At 43.2% G+C, this 15,647-nt stretch overlaps 2 protein-coding genes and 1 long non-coding RNA gene across 3 annotated transcripts in view; 2 read left to right on the forward strand and 1 right to left on the reverse strand.

The window, feature by feature from the left end:
* The window catches only part of LOC118425535 (short transient receptor potential channel 4-like), a 30,014-nt gene extending 28,616 nt beyond the window's left edge, over positions 1–1,398 (forward strand). Inside the window, exon 11 of the mRNA XM_035834441.1 lies at positions 451–1,398. Coding sequence (XP_035690334.1) covers positions 451–684 — 234 coding nt within the window. The 3' untranslated portion in view covers positions 685–1,398. The remainder of the gene's footprint in view (positions 1–450) is intronic.
* Positions 440–9,348, reverse strand: LOC118425542. Its single transcript, XR_004832306.1, has 3 exons — positions 9,030–9,348; positions 8,665–8,726; positions 440–604 (listed from the first exon to the last, which is right to left on the reverse strand). It is a non-coding gene; the product is annotated as an uncharacterized LOC118425542 (long non-coding RNA).
* On the forward strand, positions 2,944–15,628 carry LOC118425538 (sodium/glucose cotransporter 4-like). The gene is made up of 15 exons (XM_035834444.1): positions 2,944–3,260; positions 7,511–7,582; positions 7,985–8,089; positions 8,675–8,734; positions 9,009–9,113; positions 9,355–9,460; positions 9,771–9,851; positions 10,139–10,344; positions 10,860–10,995; positions 11,177–11,284; positions 11,945–12,095; positions 12,452–12,620; positions 12,960–13,175; positions 14,432–14,576; positions 14,861–15,628. Exons 1-15 carry the CDS (start codon positions 3,117–3,119, stop codon positions 15,049–15,051), a joined length of 1,995 nt encoding a protein of 664 aa, XP_035690337.1. The 5' UTR covers positions 2,944–3,116; the 3' UTR covers positions 15,052–15,628.
* The last annotated feature ends 19 nt before the right edge of the window (positions 15,629–15,647 follow it).

The following is a 15,647-nucleotide window of genomic DNA, read 5'->3' on the forward strand; positions in this document are numbered from 1 at the left end:
GTATCACATTCATTGTGATGCTTGTGATACACTAACGCCGTACTTAGTGTTGTAAAGGATTGATGTTAGTCTGTTTGCATGCTTGAGTTCTAGAGGGAGTTAAGGGGGGAGAGAAATATATTACCAATAGGTGACCTGTTACAAACAGGGAAAGAAATGTGGAGGGGAAGAAATACTTTACCCGTTTATAACATGACAAAACTATTCGTGAATAATTTCGTTTGTTTGAGCGATGCGGTGAAGGGAGACAAGCTTAGTCATGTTTGGTACCGCACTCTTTTAACTGCAGCGCCACCTAGCGATAGATAGTACAACTATTCACTATCGGCCTGAGAACGGTAGCAGAAGGACTAACGTTAGCGAAACTTTGATAATCAATTACTGTTAAAGGAAGCTTTTTTGAAATGCTCAATGCTGTAAAAACTTCAAAGTGCCTTCCTTTTTTTCCAGGAGGTCTTGTCTCGTCTGGTTCGCCGTTACATCCTTGTCCGCGGGCGAGAGAAGTTTGTAGAGCCGATCTTCTCGGACGTCACTTCTCGTGGAACTGTCACCGAGTCCGCCCCTCAACACAACGCACCTGCTGATGGTACAGAACAACCCAAACCTGGAAACGGAAAAGGCTTTTCAGCTCAGATCGTAGTCATCGGCAATCAAGCAGCAGTTGATGACTCAACTCCCTTGTAATGCATGGTGGGGAATACCCTCACTGTTTTACAGTCGCTCGGTCTAGTTTTGTTACTATCAATGCTTATTCAAAAACCTACTGGTTGCACGTTTAAACAGATACTACCGGTTCCAGATTATGAGGATGGTACAATTACGGTATAAGGTTGCATGTTTTGGTTGTGAATATTAGTACTCTGAGCAAGCTAGGATTAAACAATGTGTAACAGCCGTTGTAAGTTACACGCTAGACCAGCTAACAACACCGATATATCGATCTTCTGACTTACCAAAGTACAGTAGAAACCAGTTAATTGCACAACAGATTAAAGCACACTTCTGTTAACTGCCCGGAATCCCCAAATCCCAAACCGGCTTGGTCCTGCAAGATAACATCGCATTATTGCACCAGTCGGATAATTTCACGAAATTCACTGGCAAATAGGCCGTGCAATTAAGCGGCTTCTGCTGTACCAGTAAGCTTACTATAGACTAAGTGGTATCACTTTTTGCCAACGTTTATAAGTATATAAGTTATCCACTGTGATCTTGATAGATTGTTTGTTGTACTATAGCTAAGTACTGTAGATGTATTTAATTTCGCGGTAGCGGGAAAAAGGACATTTCGCGGTGGTTTTACGTTCGAGGTAGTACATGCACTGTATGCTCTTACTGCCATGGAAACATGTTCGCGGTGGTTTTAATTTCGCGGTGAAGCGGCCACCGCGAAAACTGCGAACATTAAACCACCGCGAAAGTTTCTGCATTTATAGTATTTACAATACAGTAGAAGCCAGTTGATTACACAACGGATTAAAGCACACTTCTGTTAACTGCACGGAATCCCCAAATCCCAAACCGGCTTGGTTCTGCAAGATAACTTCGCATTATTGCACCAGCCGGATAATTGCACGAAATTCACTGGCAAATAGGCCGTGCAATTAAGCGGCTTCCACGGTATTAGTGTTATGACGTCATGTTTCTCATATACAAGCCAGCGCGTACATGTCATGCTATAGACCCTTTAGGGTCAATAAATCACTCTGGAACAAAGAGTGGGAAGAAGGGACAACAAAACATAGTAAGACGCACACTACAGAAGCCCTTTTTGGCATAGGGGGGTTGCGGCTCACAAACAAAACGGTTCAGGTCAGGAAAACTATAAGACCTTTTCGGACAGGTTGTATAATCTAGGGGGAGTTAAGTTTGCGCAACGTTGTGTGGTTCAGTGAAACAGAAAGCTAGTATTCGAATCCCGAACAAGTGTCACTCATGATCACCTGATTGGTAGCTTGAGTTATAGTCTTTTCAATGTGGCACTGAACGCTACTATTAAGGCAGTCTCACAGGAACTTTTACAGTCGTACACTAATATCATAAACGGTCTGATCGTAGGATGATTTTGCAGATAATCTCAGACAGAGCAGTTCTGCAAAGTAAGGCATTTGTATGGGACTCACTCTGGATAAACCAGTTGTGTTGGGTCATTTATGGCATTACACAACCCGAGTACTGCTAGTTGTTTTCTGTCATTCAAGAAGTGATCGATATGGCGCTTTTACTAATGTTATTATTAAAGGGGAGTGGCTCAGTCGCTGAATAAAAGTTCTGACTTATCAACAGGTCCTTTTAAGTTCTATTAAACTTTGTAGATTCCTTATATCGTATGATACTCTGCATTACATTTAGTTTGTATTTGTTTTGAAAATACAAGGAGATTGAGACACGGAGATTGCTGCAGACTGTCTACCAAGACGAATAAGCCAAAAAGCACAACAAAGGCAGTGCTGCAGCTTCAAGGCCACCCGTTTTCCACCACATCTTACGTTACATGTAGGCGTTTTTTCTGAGAACAGGCCCGCAGACGAGTTAGAACACCGACGGAACAACCATGGCAATGGCCTCTGTGACCCCACCACCAACACCACATCTGGAATTCGTCAGGAAATGACGCGATGACGTATCTTGCCAACACTCCCGTCATGCCCTTCTTCGCGTGGCCCCAGCCCGGCCCGGCCCCCCACACGCCTACCAACCGCCACCAACCTCCCTAATTTGACGTCCTCCAAACGAGGGGGAAACCATTAACTGCATTTCAGTCATGATAAAAGTCAGAATATCCTAGGAAATACAACGCTTTAACGTTACATCTCTCCACCACGGCTAGTGTTTGTTATGAGTACGCTGAAAATGCAGTTTGACATTTGTCGGAAGGAACACAACAGTTACAAATTTCATTCGGGCCACATTGAGACTACCAATGGTTTACCCCTGACTAATGATGTTTTGCCCCGCCTTTGCCAAGCCACTTGAAGTGGGTAGGCAGCTCCTCTCCCACTGAAACCCGCACCCTATTTCTGTCAGTACCCGGTAGCTAACTTTCCCTCCTTCTGTTTGTATTCAGTAGTGTTGATCTAGATTATAGTCAGGTCTTGGTGGGTCAGTGAGCGGCGATGGCGAGTACCTCAGGCCCGATGTCCACCACGCCGTGGGCGTCTACACCACCACCGTCCGCCAGCGGAGACGCTGAGATCCACTGGGCAGACATCGTTGTCATCGTGGTGTACTTCGCCATCATTTTGGCTGTAGGAATATGGGTAAGTTCGCTGTGTTTTGGATACTCTACCAAGGGTAACAATACACACGCGTGGCCAGCCCCGTCGAGCTGCAAAAAGGGGGCGAAACCCTGCCAGGCACTTGATTGAATGAAGTCACTTTGGGAATGGGGGTTGAGTATTGTCTTTCACAACCGGTCGGGCTCGAGGTCGAACAAATGTTCGTGTGACCGCTCATTGAACCACGACTACCCCGTGGCCTTAGGCTAAGTTTGTATATGGACAAGCTCTATATGGAGAAACGGCGTGCTCTCTGCAAACGAACAGTCCCGTATGTTAGAAATGCAGAAAACAAAACGAGAAAGCTACAATGGATTATAAGATCAATGCAACGGCGTGAGTGTTCGATCGTGTGGTGAAACTAGAGACCACGGCACCGAGGTTGTGTACTATGTTAGACGCCTGCTGCGATTCAACTGACAGACGACATAAAAATGGCGGGAATCCAACCAGACTGGTGCACACTGGTTTCAACCCACGTGAACGTCAGTAGAACTGAGAACATTGAACATTGTTTTTGGAAGAACGAATTGTGAACAGGCCAAGTTTTGTGGGTAACACCACACGTCCGGTCTACATTTCGGTAGCGACTGGTTTGTCAATCAAGGTCAATAAACTTCTAAACTTTTGGCGTGCACACAAACTATAAAGTATAAAGTACTCATAGTATTTGTATACTCTATTGTGTAAACTTGTGAAGGGCCAATCTAGTCCCTTAGGCAGCAACAGTAAAACAATTGCACCTTGCTCTTGCATGGTTTGTCTGTGTACCTCATGCCCCACGTACATGTGCATGTCTTTAGACAAAGAGAACTATTACGAGAAGGAATGTCTAATTCTAGGTGCATGTTCTGGACACATACCAAAAAGTGTTAACCCCCACAATGCTGAATAGATTACGAAACACTTGTACGTGACTTGGTTCAAGACAACGACAATGAACCAAGATAGAAACGGGGAAGGTTAGATATACAAAGCTATGACCTTGTGATGACATGTACAGATAAATGAGGCTAATTATAACCTAAGGAAAAATTGCATGTGTGTCGTCTATAGTTTGGCTGTTGATTGTATGCATTTAGAGCCAGAATGCGGATATAACTCCATCGCAATGTTTACCCACCGATTGATGTATCTTATTCTTAGATTGATCATTGAAGTTGTGTTAACAATGAAGACCTACACATGTTCTTGTAGCTCTAGTTGGCATGTCTATACTAAAACGCCTGAGGCTAATTCTTGACATGAGGGATCTCTCAGCCTTAACTGTAAATATATCTTACCTACTGTACTGAGTCTATATACTGATATCTGAGACCTGTTGATTTAGGAACAAGGTCGTCGCCCCGGATGTCATAGTCCCTTCTACCCCTCCCCTATATATTTGAGAGATCGCGAATGCACGTAAACCGCCCTATGCATTAGACTCTTCTGTACTGTTATGTTAAAAAAAGGCCCATTGAATAGTGTAATTACAGTAGACTGTAACAGTATGCGCCAGAATCTTATAGTACACCGATACATGTACCATCGTAAGATTGACAGAGACTTAGATGTAAAAGATGAGAGCTATCGAAGTCATTAAAGTCGTGCTGAAGTTTAGTTTGCTAAAGTAACACCATTACAAGTCATCTATGACTATGGGCACCCGAAATGATAATGACACACTGTACAGTATTAAAGATTAGTCATCTGAGCCATTTCAACACATTAAGCGGCTAGGTAATGACACAACAGATATGGGATTCACGAACACCCTGAGATATGTTCCTACGTTGTTTTGCCCCTGAGGAGATTCCCACACGTGAGATACTTCTTTTAAGATAGAAACGACGTCTTTAAGTGATTAACGTAACATCCCTTGGGCAAGGTATGTCCCCTGCTCACCCCTCCAACACTAACCTTTTCAACCCTATGGGTCTTACCACAAAATACTCGTAACCATAAAATGCCATGAAGTCGTGATATGAAAATAGAAGGCAGTGGGTTCAAAAGGGTACTGGGCACCACTGGAAAGGAGATGGCATATTTCACAGGGAGCTTGTCATCGCGAATGGCTTCTTTCACCGCCTCGTTTCCTCCTCCCCCTGTTACACAAATGTTACTGTATACCGTCATGCAATGACCCGGAACCCCGAAACATCCAACGTACGATAGGCTTGCGACAGCGAATGGAAATATTCTTAAGATAGTCGTAGATGTGTCGTACAAACCTCTACTATCTTGTAAACTGGACGTTTGCTGGTACCGTTATCTAGAATATTGCTCTGTCATAGCCTCGCTGCAAATCATACGGCAAAATAGAAATCGTACCAAAGTGAGACGAAAGGTCACCTGACCTATGAACACCATCCATCAAAGCTATCCCCTATAATTTACCCCTTGAGACTATTTGCGTTAACTGCTCCCGCCCTTCCTACCGTTTGGAAATACTGTTATGTTTCACCTTTGTGTTTCCGGTCTGGCAAAACACACAGGGTACGCCCGTTTGGTACACGTTTGTTCTCATGCCCAGTAGATGGTACGTCAAAGTAGAACAAACTGGCAAACATATGGTCGTCAGTCAGTCAGGCAATCAGGTGCTTCTTTTTAAAGTACAGTTATGTCCTTTAGGGATTTATCTTTTAAAAGGAATGTGTTGGATATGATGTTAAGGGAGCCAAGGTCTATGGAGTCATGTGAAATGATAACAATTATCGTAACATCATCACGTCGATATTTTTCAGATCCTCTTCTTGAAATTCTCGCGTAGATGTGCGTCATAAATCCTCGTATATGGACAATATACGTCACATATACGTACCTATACATTGTACTGCATAACTTGGCTGAACAAGTGATACCGCGTGATCTCCAAGCAGATGTATGATCGTGTCATTCTAGGCCAATCATTGTTTTTGCGGCTTTTATTACTTCCTTTTAACGATAGAAATGTGAAAAGAGAGAAAGGGTCACATTGACCCTACATCTGTTTGGAGGCAACTACTTTAAGGCTAATTCCTTATTTGGTGATGAATATACTAGTATAGCAGTTATCTTCTGCGTTTCGTTGTGAGAACTTGTACACCTCTCCTGTCAACTGAGTGAAAATGAGCCCCACCCTAGAGACCCTAATTTATCTCTCATGTACCCAAACAGTAGCTGTGTTCAATCTTTGTATGTCAGATGTTGAAAACTTGATAGATTTCTTACAGACGTGATTTTGCCCACTTGCTGTTGGACAGAGCGTGAAGGACTGTACCAAGAGGGGAGTGGGGGTGGTATCGACTAGGAACAGGTGTTTCATCATTGTTTTGGACCTCACGTTGCGTCTTCCCAGAGTTTACAAACATGATGAACGAAATTTATTGCATCACTAGAATCAAAGGATTTTATACTGGATTTATTGCCATACAAACGTGTGGTGTTACACGTAGTCCCGAAGGAAGTGTGTAGGTCTGACTTATCTATGACCAAATTTCAGTTCTTATTCCTTCGTAGATCCTTACGCCATGCGCCATCCGATCAACTTATCCTATACAACAGTAGTCTGATGCGGTAGTGTCACTAGTATATCTTAAGTTTTTAGGCAAACGTCACATTTCCAAACCGGGGCCCGGTCGGGCTGTTTGTGGAAACTTTCGGAAAGGTAAAAATGTAACGTTATACGTAAACATATACACAAATAATGCCCTCGATTATTCTCCTTACGTCTTGTATAGTTTGGTGTCTTTTATATCATACGTTTGATTCCCAAAATCTGCCCGGTTTGGAATTGTGACGTAGGCCTAACGGAGCACCAGTGTTAAACCCGCCGCACCACTGGAATTTTTATGGGCAGGATACAATTACCTCGGTATGGTAAAAGGGGGTATAAGTGTGTTTACGATTGTACCTGTAGCTATAGGGTTCGTATATACTATATACAATAAGCCACAGAGTGAACAAAACACATCTTTTATGAGCTAGGTTCAAAATAGCATGTCATTCATGGAGCTTCCCTTATTTAGTGGACTACACATTTCACAAGTAATCACAAGAACTAGTTTGTTATTCAAAGATTTGTGACCTTCCAATGACCGCGTATGCAGAGTTCAAGGTGAATTCTGGGACTTGGTTTATAGGCCTGGACTGCCTGGTTTTTGTCTGTGCTGTATCCGAGGGACTGTCACAACAGATCAGTACTGTGCTGGTAGCTCAAAGCTTGGCGCTACAAATGCCTAACCGATGTTTTTTCTTCTTCTTCCCTTCAGTCCGCATGGAGGGCCAACCGTGGCAGTGCCAAGGGCTACTTTCTGGCTGGGAGAGACATGGCATGGTGGCCGGTAAGATTTAATAATGTTTTTCTGAAATGTATTCCCGACAATCAAAAGAAATGAAAAGAAGAACTTTGAAGGAATATCTGAAAAGGAGGACGTTTAAACAATTTCCAACACAAAGAACTGGATTTACCCAATGTAACTTTTCGACCCACTGTTTATAAAGGAGGGATCCACTTTTGCAATTTGCAATTTGCGAACTTGTGACTCAATCGGAGCGTTGGATCGAAAGTAGAAAATAGCCTGTGGCGTCGCCCGTCTTTACACTTGAGATCCTTCCTCAAAACAAAGACTTCTAGTGGTGTTTTATTTTGAATTAATTCTATTCCAAAGCGATGTCTAGTTTTACATCGATGTAGGTTAGACATCCAGGTAATAAGATACGCCAAAAATGAAATGTGTTCTCAGGTGGGCGCATCCCTGTTCGCCAGTAACATCGGCAGCGGTCACTTCGTGGGTCTGGCTGGAACGGCGGCGGCGTCAGGGATAGCCGTGGTCTCGTACGAGTGGAACGTAAGTAAAGTGGTTATCCGGTCGGTCGCGGCATTTATGTTGAAAAATAAACTGTATGAAATATCAGGCCAGGACCTTGTACCATAAACCTTTACTATGATGATAGAGTTTCATTATTAGAGTCAGTACCTCTCCATAAGTGCTCAATTTGAAGTGCTCCCAATACTTAAAACGCAATAGAAATTTGTGTTGCTGATTCGAGTCTCCGATCGAGTCACACAGAAGACATTAAAAAAAGTAGATGCTGCTTCACTGGCTGTTTCATAGCTCTCACATGGAACCCTGAGTCGAAAACCAATGAACAAGCCCCCCAATGTAGTATTGTCAGTGCTCGGACAGCTATGTGATCAGAGGGTTCAACTTCAGAAGAAACGGAGAGGTTCGCCGCTAACAAACAAAGAAACCGAACGCAATTATGTAGTAATACTAGTAACCAGTCAAAATCAGTAGGTGTCTCTTACATCTAGAGAACAACTGATTTTCAGCATTACAGGCTTCTTCAAAAGCTCATGTAAGAAGAAAAAAACAATTAAAATCGGTAGGTGTCTGGTGTGTGGCACTGATTTTTCACTTACCGTGTTCCAGGCTATATTCATCATGGTGATGTTGGGATGGATCTTTGTTCCGGTCTACATTTCTGCTGGGGTAAGAAATAATTCAATATTAATGTCCATAACGTTGTACCAAATAGAGCCACTGATGATATGATATTCGTTCGTCAGATGTGTCATAAAACACTGGGTCTTCTTACCATCCAAGTGTCTACAATAAACGTTTGGGTATCTTCAGCTACCTTTCCTAGCACGAATGGACTTAACTACCCGTTACCGTATAGTCTTGTTCCGACAAGGATGTAGTCACAAAGCTATATGCACGGAAGTAGGACATATTGCTCATGAATTATTTCCCTCCCCCTTAGGTGTTCACGATGCCAGAGTACCTGAGGAAGCGGTTTGGAGGACAGAGGATCACCGTGTACCTGTCCGTGGTCTCTCTCCTTCTCTACGTCTTCACCAAGATATCGGTAAAGTTGTCTGAACACCCATAGCGGCCACTATGATAGTTTATGTTATTACACATGATTGCTTGCTATCAGACCAGCCGCCATGTTGGATTTCCGGTACACAAGAATACCGAAAGGGGGCGCTATTCGTGACGTTTACAATGATTCGTGTTTATAGCTATAGTACTAAATTTTGTAGGAGCAACGTAGGACATGTTATGAAGTAATGTCTGTGTCTGTGCTTTTCATATTTGTTCTCCAGGCGGACATTTTTGCCGGTGCTGTGTTCATCCAACAGTCTCTGAAGTGGGACCTGTACCTGGCAGTGGTGCTGCTACTGGCCATCACAGCTGTCTATACCGTCACAGGTAGGTTTTTTATAGCGTACGGAAAAAAAACGTGCAAAATTCGAGCTTTTACATCGTTTTCAACTTATGAATTTTGTAGTGACCGACAGAAACACACATATCACCCCAAAAGTTATATAGGTGGCCAAGATCTATATTCTAATTGTCCATTCCTTGTATTTTTTTTATTATTTTTTTTTACAACTTTATTCAGTATTTCAGTATAATACATAATAAAACATACAATTCTTGTATACATAATTTATTAAGACTTAAAAAGGCATCAAATTTACAACGCAAAGTTGATGTTAATGATTATTTCCCTCCCCAGGCGGTCTGTCTGCTGTGATCTGGACCGACACTGCACAGACAGTCATCATGGTAGCCGGCGCCTTTGTCCTGACCGGTCTCAGTAAGTACTGCAGCTGCTGAAAAGATCGTTTGCACGTGACGTCATCGATGTGTCTGTCGCCGTCATGTTGGTGTGCCTACTTGCATCATAGTTTATCATAGCAAATAGCCGCAACTTTTTTGGCCTTCAAAGGACGTGTTAGCCTCTAAAATAGCTACACCTCAACGAAGTCCTTTATCCTTTGACGATAGTATAACAAACATGGTTTGACAGATTTGACAGTTAGAATAAACCACCAAAATTACACACAATCACTCCGCCATCCCTTTGCTTTGCAACAATGACAGGTTTAGCAGAAGTCGGAGGATACAACGAGATGATCAGGCGGTATTTCCTGGCCGTGCCAGTCATCAGGGATAACACCACCACGTGCGGGATTCCCACCGCCGACGCGCTCCACATGTTCAGGGACCCCGTCACCGCCGACCTGCCCTGGCCTGGCATCATCTTCGGCCTGACCATCCTGGCTACATGGTACTGGTGTACAGATCAGGTGGGGTTTCCTCGGGAAACAAACTTTGGCGTTTTTACTTAGTAAGCACTAGGCAGTTTACCATAGTGTTAGACTCTAGAAGGGACCGGCAGAGAATCTGGTAGCCCAGACAGTTCGTCATGCCGACCTAGATTAGCTCTTTCGAGGAGTTATCAATTAGGGAGTAGCTATAACCTGGCTAACTACTCCCTAATTGACGATTTTTACGTAGTGATAATCTAGGTAGGTGGGAAGAACTGCCAGATATTTTTTGGCAAGGGTAGAGTCTGGCACCCAGGGTATAGGCAACGTGGGTGCCCTCAGTGATGATTATTTTATCTATGCAAAAGATCAGTGCAAACTGAGACGCCCTAAATGCTGATTGGCTACTGGGCAGGAACGCCCTGCTTTGCTAAGACACGAACGACCAATGGGAGGTGAGGATATAAAAGTTCAGCACCACTGCTCGTGTCATTCTTGCAAAGAGCCTTTTTTCCAACTTAAAAGAACTATAGTCTATATATTGATTTGTTTAGGTGATCGTCCAACGTTGTCTTGCCGCCAAGACAATCGAACATTCCAAGGGTGGGTGTATCCTGGCTGGCTACCTGAAGATTCTTCCGTTCTTCCTCATGATTCTGCCGGGTATGATCAGCAGAGCCCTCTATCCAAGTAGGTGGTCATTGCACCGTCATTGCTACTGTTGTTATTTGAGTGCCCTCGTTATTTTCATGTCGCTGTCGCTCATTTACAGTCATTAGTTAACAAGCTTCGATGTGTTTTGCTATCTTTATAAGTCTCTGTTTTTTTCGTTGTATAATAGAAAATTTGCTATTTGTTTTTAAACCTCCAGATGAGGTAGGCTGTGTGGACCCCGATGAGTGCATGAGATATTGTCAGAATGCTGCCGGTTGCTCCAACGTGGCCTACCCGAAACTGGTGGTGCGGATTATGCCTACAGGTACGGCGTTGGAAATAGTACAGTCAAGTTCTGCCTATAGCTTGTACCCACGTGAAAAAACGGAAAACGGTTATGCAGATAAGTGAATGCTTTACTTTACTGAAAACGTATTCAAATATTCATATTGTTTTACTTTTATACCAAAAACTCTAGTCGAAAATACGGACACATTTCCTCGTTTACAACAAAGTCTAGGTGGTGACTTGCTTGTAGCTCGACCAAAATGATTGCTTGCCACCGTTTTGTTACTTGCCTCTGATGCAGTAGTGATAGGATCTACTTCCTGCTGCTAGGTGGCGCTGCAGTGAAAAGCATGCTGTCCCAAACATGGCTAAGCTTGTATCCCCCCTCATCACAATTTAAGCCTGCCGACTGTAGTAGATCCATATAGCCTTCGTGTCCGTGTGTTCACTAGTGTTTCAGCATCTTCACCAAGAGCTCCACCGCTGCCACCAATGTTGTCTATGAAAGTTTTGCCGTCTACACTGTGCTGTGCCTTATGTCAGTGAGACACTCGTATCCCCCACGTCAGCCTGACAAAAGGCTGTTCTTTATTGGGTCTTTATTAACAACAGACGTCTTCAGTATTATCTGGAATAACTGGCAAGTAGGACTACAGCTATAAGTTGACAATATCGGTGACGTGATATCCCCCTGCAGGTCTGCGAGGCCTGATGTTAGCGGTGATGCTGGCGGCCCTGATGAGTTCTCTCACCTCCATCTTCAACTCCTCTTCAACCATCTTCACCATGGACATCTGGAGGAAGTTCCGCACGCAGTCCACGGAGAGGGAACTCATGGTCGTTGGCAGGTCCGAAATCTAGATGATATTCTGTAGTTTTTCCTGTAAAATGAGTCCCTGTTTGTGTTGCTATTCTTATATTTCTATAGACTAGATCGTTTTAGCCCTAAACCTCCAACCGAGCCCTGCTTGAATCATACTGTTTAAAATTTCTCGATGTAAAGAAATGTGTAGTTCCAAGAATATCTACCAGGGGGTCCAAACCAGGCCAAGACCTACAATTTTCATGACATACGATGCTGGTATCAAAATCGAATGCCATAGAAATCGGACCATAGCTCTAGGAAACCCGTAGTCGAAGTTTTGTGGTGACAAGTATTTCCCTAAAACTGACGATGAGGATTGGAAAACTCTCTTCTTCTCAGAGTGTTTGTGCTGGTGCTGATTGGGATCAGCATCCTGTGGATCCCGATCGTTCAGGCCGCACAAGGAGGGCAGCTCTTCAACTACATCCAGGCCGTCACCGGCTACCTGTCCCCGCCCATCTGCGCAAGCTTCATCCTCGGCATCTTCTGGAAGAGGATGACTGAGCCGGTATGTTTTTGGGATGGGCGAAGTTTTTAGAGAATTTGTACCAAACAAATCGTATTAAAGACCGAAAAACGAAACTCTACAAGGCGATATATGGGACAGAATTTTTGAAAAATTATTTTAAAAAATTTCTCCGGCTCCTTGGTTATGAACCATGTGACGAGGGGGAGTACAAGCGTAATCACGATCAGGACTGCAATCTTCCCACTGCAGCGCCACCTAGAAATATGAAGTAGATCGAGTCATTATTACCCTGAGACAGGTAGTACGCTGACAGGTAAAATCTTAGCTGTCCATCATTCCAACTATGACTTCAGTGTTCTCTTTATTCTTAATGCCCAGGGTGCATTCTGGGGCTTGATGTCCGGCCTGGTGGTTGGTTTGATCCGGTTGGTGATGGACTTCGCCTACGGGTCGCCAGGGTGCGGGGAGCCTGAGTTCCGGCCGGCCGTGCTGTGGAGGGTCCACTTCCTGTACTTCGCCATGATCTTGTTCGCCGTCAGCGCCATCGTCATGGTCGTGGTCAGTCTCTGTACACCACCCATCGACGATAAACATGTAAGTTCCTTTCCTTATTGCAGCTGCGTGTTATATATCCAAGGACATTTTTAATTTACAACAAAGTACACAAAAAGCAGTCGCTTCAGTCATTTAGACTTCTAACATGCATTGGCATAATACCGGTAGTAAGACTTATACCGGTAGATTAAAAATACTGGAACTTATTTAAAGAGATCTACACATGCAACAATAGTTATTTCTGAGCTGTGCACACTTCAGATATCTAGGTGTCCAATATATCATTTACAAAGCATCGATAACAATGCATTCGAAGACAACAAGGCCAAAGGTTTACAGTATCTTTTTCGGGGTAGGCAGCTCGTCGTGGGACGAACACACTGTCACATTCATTGCCAAATTTATAGATCATAATTACACATGCTCACGGCACAAGAAGAACATGATTCAACAACAATCTTGAATTTCTGTTGGTGACCTACAACTCATGTAAAAGTGTGAAGAACCGTTGCATAATAGCCCGGATCTACGACTGAATGGGCAAAATTGCACGTAAGCAGCCATTTTTATATCTACGCTAGCAGTGAAGTGTTACGTCATAGCGGTTGTGACGGACAGGAGTTAAATGAAAATTCTTGACAGTATACGTCCGTTTTCTCATGACATTTTGTATGCTCATGCAGGTTTATGTTTTATGCATTTACTAACAGAAAAGGAAGGAACATCAGAGGATATATAAAGGTACATAGCGACAGTTAATTGTGCCGTGTTTTTCCTACCGGTATTTGTACCCCCTCCCAACCACGCGCCCGTTCGCCGTGTAATTCCGCGGCGTGTTACAATTACAATATTACGCTTTTAGCAGGACAAGAGTGGCAGAAAAGTTACACAGAAGAAGTGGCAAGGGTAACCTATAACAGCAACATGTAACTGGAGAAAATTATGCGTTGACAATTTGTCAAATCAGTATGGCTAGAGAAATCGTCGTAAACGTACCGGTATTATGATAATAGATGTTAATGAATAGACACAAACATCAGTTCCGTCATATAAGGTATGTATGTCATTTATAAGTAAAGCTGATCATGAATAAAGGAAGCCATATAGATGAGAAAAAGCAGTGCTCAAAAGCGACAAGCGGACGATATAGATTTCGTGACTTTCGGGACTACCTGTCCTTGCCGCCGTATCGCCCCCATGCGGTTAGGTAACTCGGTGCAGAAATTAGCTGGTTCTGTAGAAACTACTAAATGTTAAAATGAATAAAAGAAATTAACTTTGGCTTTTTTTGCTAGCTCCACCGTTTGACTTGGGCAACGCGCCACAGTGAGGAGGAGAGGGACGATCTGGACAAAGCCCCGGAAGTTGTCGAGATGTCGTCACTAAACGGTGGCAAGGAGACGGCGGACAAGGAGGAAAACGGTGTGACCGTTAACATTGGTGAGTAGACAAATCACGTAGAGTACCTTTCTTATAAATCCGTGATCACAAGTACAAATACACATTGTTAAGGTAAGGTAGATAGTCCGCTGTGATGATTGTTTTTTCAACAGCATTTTTCCCTTGTGGGTTTTTTTACTCAATTTTCGAAGCCTTTTTCGGGGTTACTATCCCACTGCTTTATATTTCGTGACCTACGCATACGCGGCGTTGTACCGCAGAGAATAGTTGATGATTACCGAAGAACAATATACGAATTACGATGTAATTTATCCCCAACACAGTGGAGTCGCCGCCTCTATGGAAGCGCGGTTTTGATTGGATGTGCGGCATCAGCCAGAAGGACCAAGAAGCTCCACCGGAACCGGATATCCACATCTCCATCAAGGAGAACTCTCGTTCTCGTCTCATCCTCAACATCAATGCCGTCATCATGATGTGTGTGGGAGTCTTCCTCTGGGCCTTCTACGCTTGAAGACGACGGTTTCTCAAGACTTGATTAGCCAAGATTTTATGATTTTAAAGAAAGATTGAATCTACAGCACTGGAAAATCGATGAGAAAGAGATATAATGAAATCCAGAAGCCGTAAAAGTCGAAAATAAGTGTAAAATTGGACCGTCATTTTAAATGGAACTGTATTAAGTACTTATCTGGAAGACTGCCATTACTTGATCGTCGTTTCTTAGTTAATCGATCGTAGAAGGGATTGTACTTAATCCATGAAATCGCAATCTTTTGTAACAAAAATGAAGCGATAATCTATGGAATGTAAAATTGCAGAGGCGTCGATGGCGATGCAAGGGACCATTAAAACATGGAAAACAATCAAACTAACAGTAGTGACTGGTGTAGCATATTCTAGTTTTGTAAGCAGATCTAGATTTAGACCAGAAAGCTGAATTCAAATCGAATGAAAACGTTTTAAAGTTGTTTGCTGTATGTAAATATGTTGCGAGCTTTAAGTATCTTCATATCATGAGCTTTTGGATTTATTTTAGTGGTGTGTAAATTGTAGGCCTGTACAGGCTGTAATAAAAAAAATGGCATCTGTACAGACGTGTAAGTTGTG

The sequence above is a fragment of the Branchiostoma floridae genome, chromosome 11 (genome assembly GCF_000003815.2).
Source record: "Branchiostoma floridae strain S238N-H82 chromosome 11, Bfl_VNyyK, whole genome shotgun sequence".
NCBI classification, from domain to species: Eukaryota; Metazoa; Chordata; class Leptocardii; order Amphioxiformes; family Branchiostomatidae; genus Branchiostoma; species Branchiostoma floridae.

Bases quoted from the DNA above. Each gene is read 5' to 3' on its own strand.
- LOC118425538 (XM_035834444.1), top strand. From the start codon at position 3,117: ATGGCGAGTACCTCAGGCCCGATGTCCACCACGCCGTGGGCGTCTACA. The intron at 9,461-9,770 runs GTAGGTTTTTTA...TTCCCTCCCCAG, and splicing joins AGCTGTCTATACCGTCACAG to GCGGTCTGTCTGCTGTGATC. The intron at 14,577-14,860 runs GTGAGTAGACAA...TCCCCAACACAG, and splicing joins CGGTGTGACCGTTAACATTG to TGGAGTCGCCGCCTCTATGG.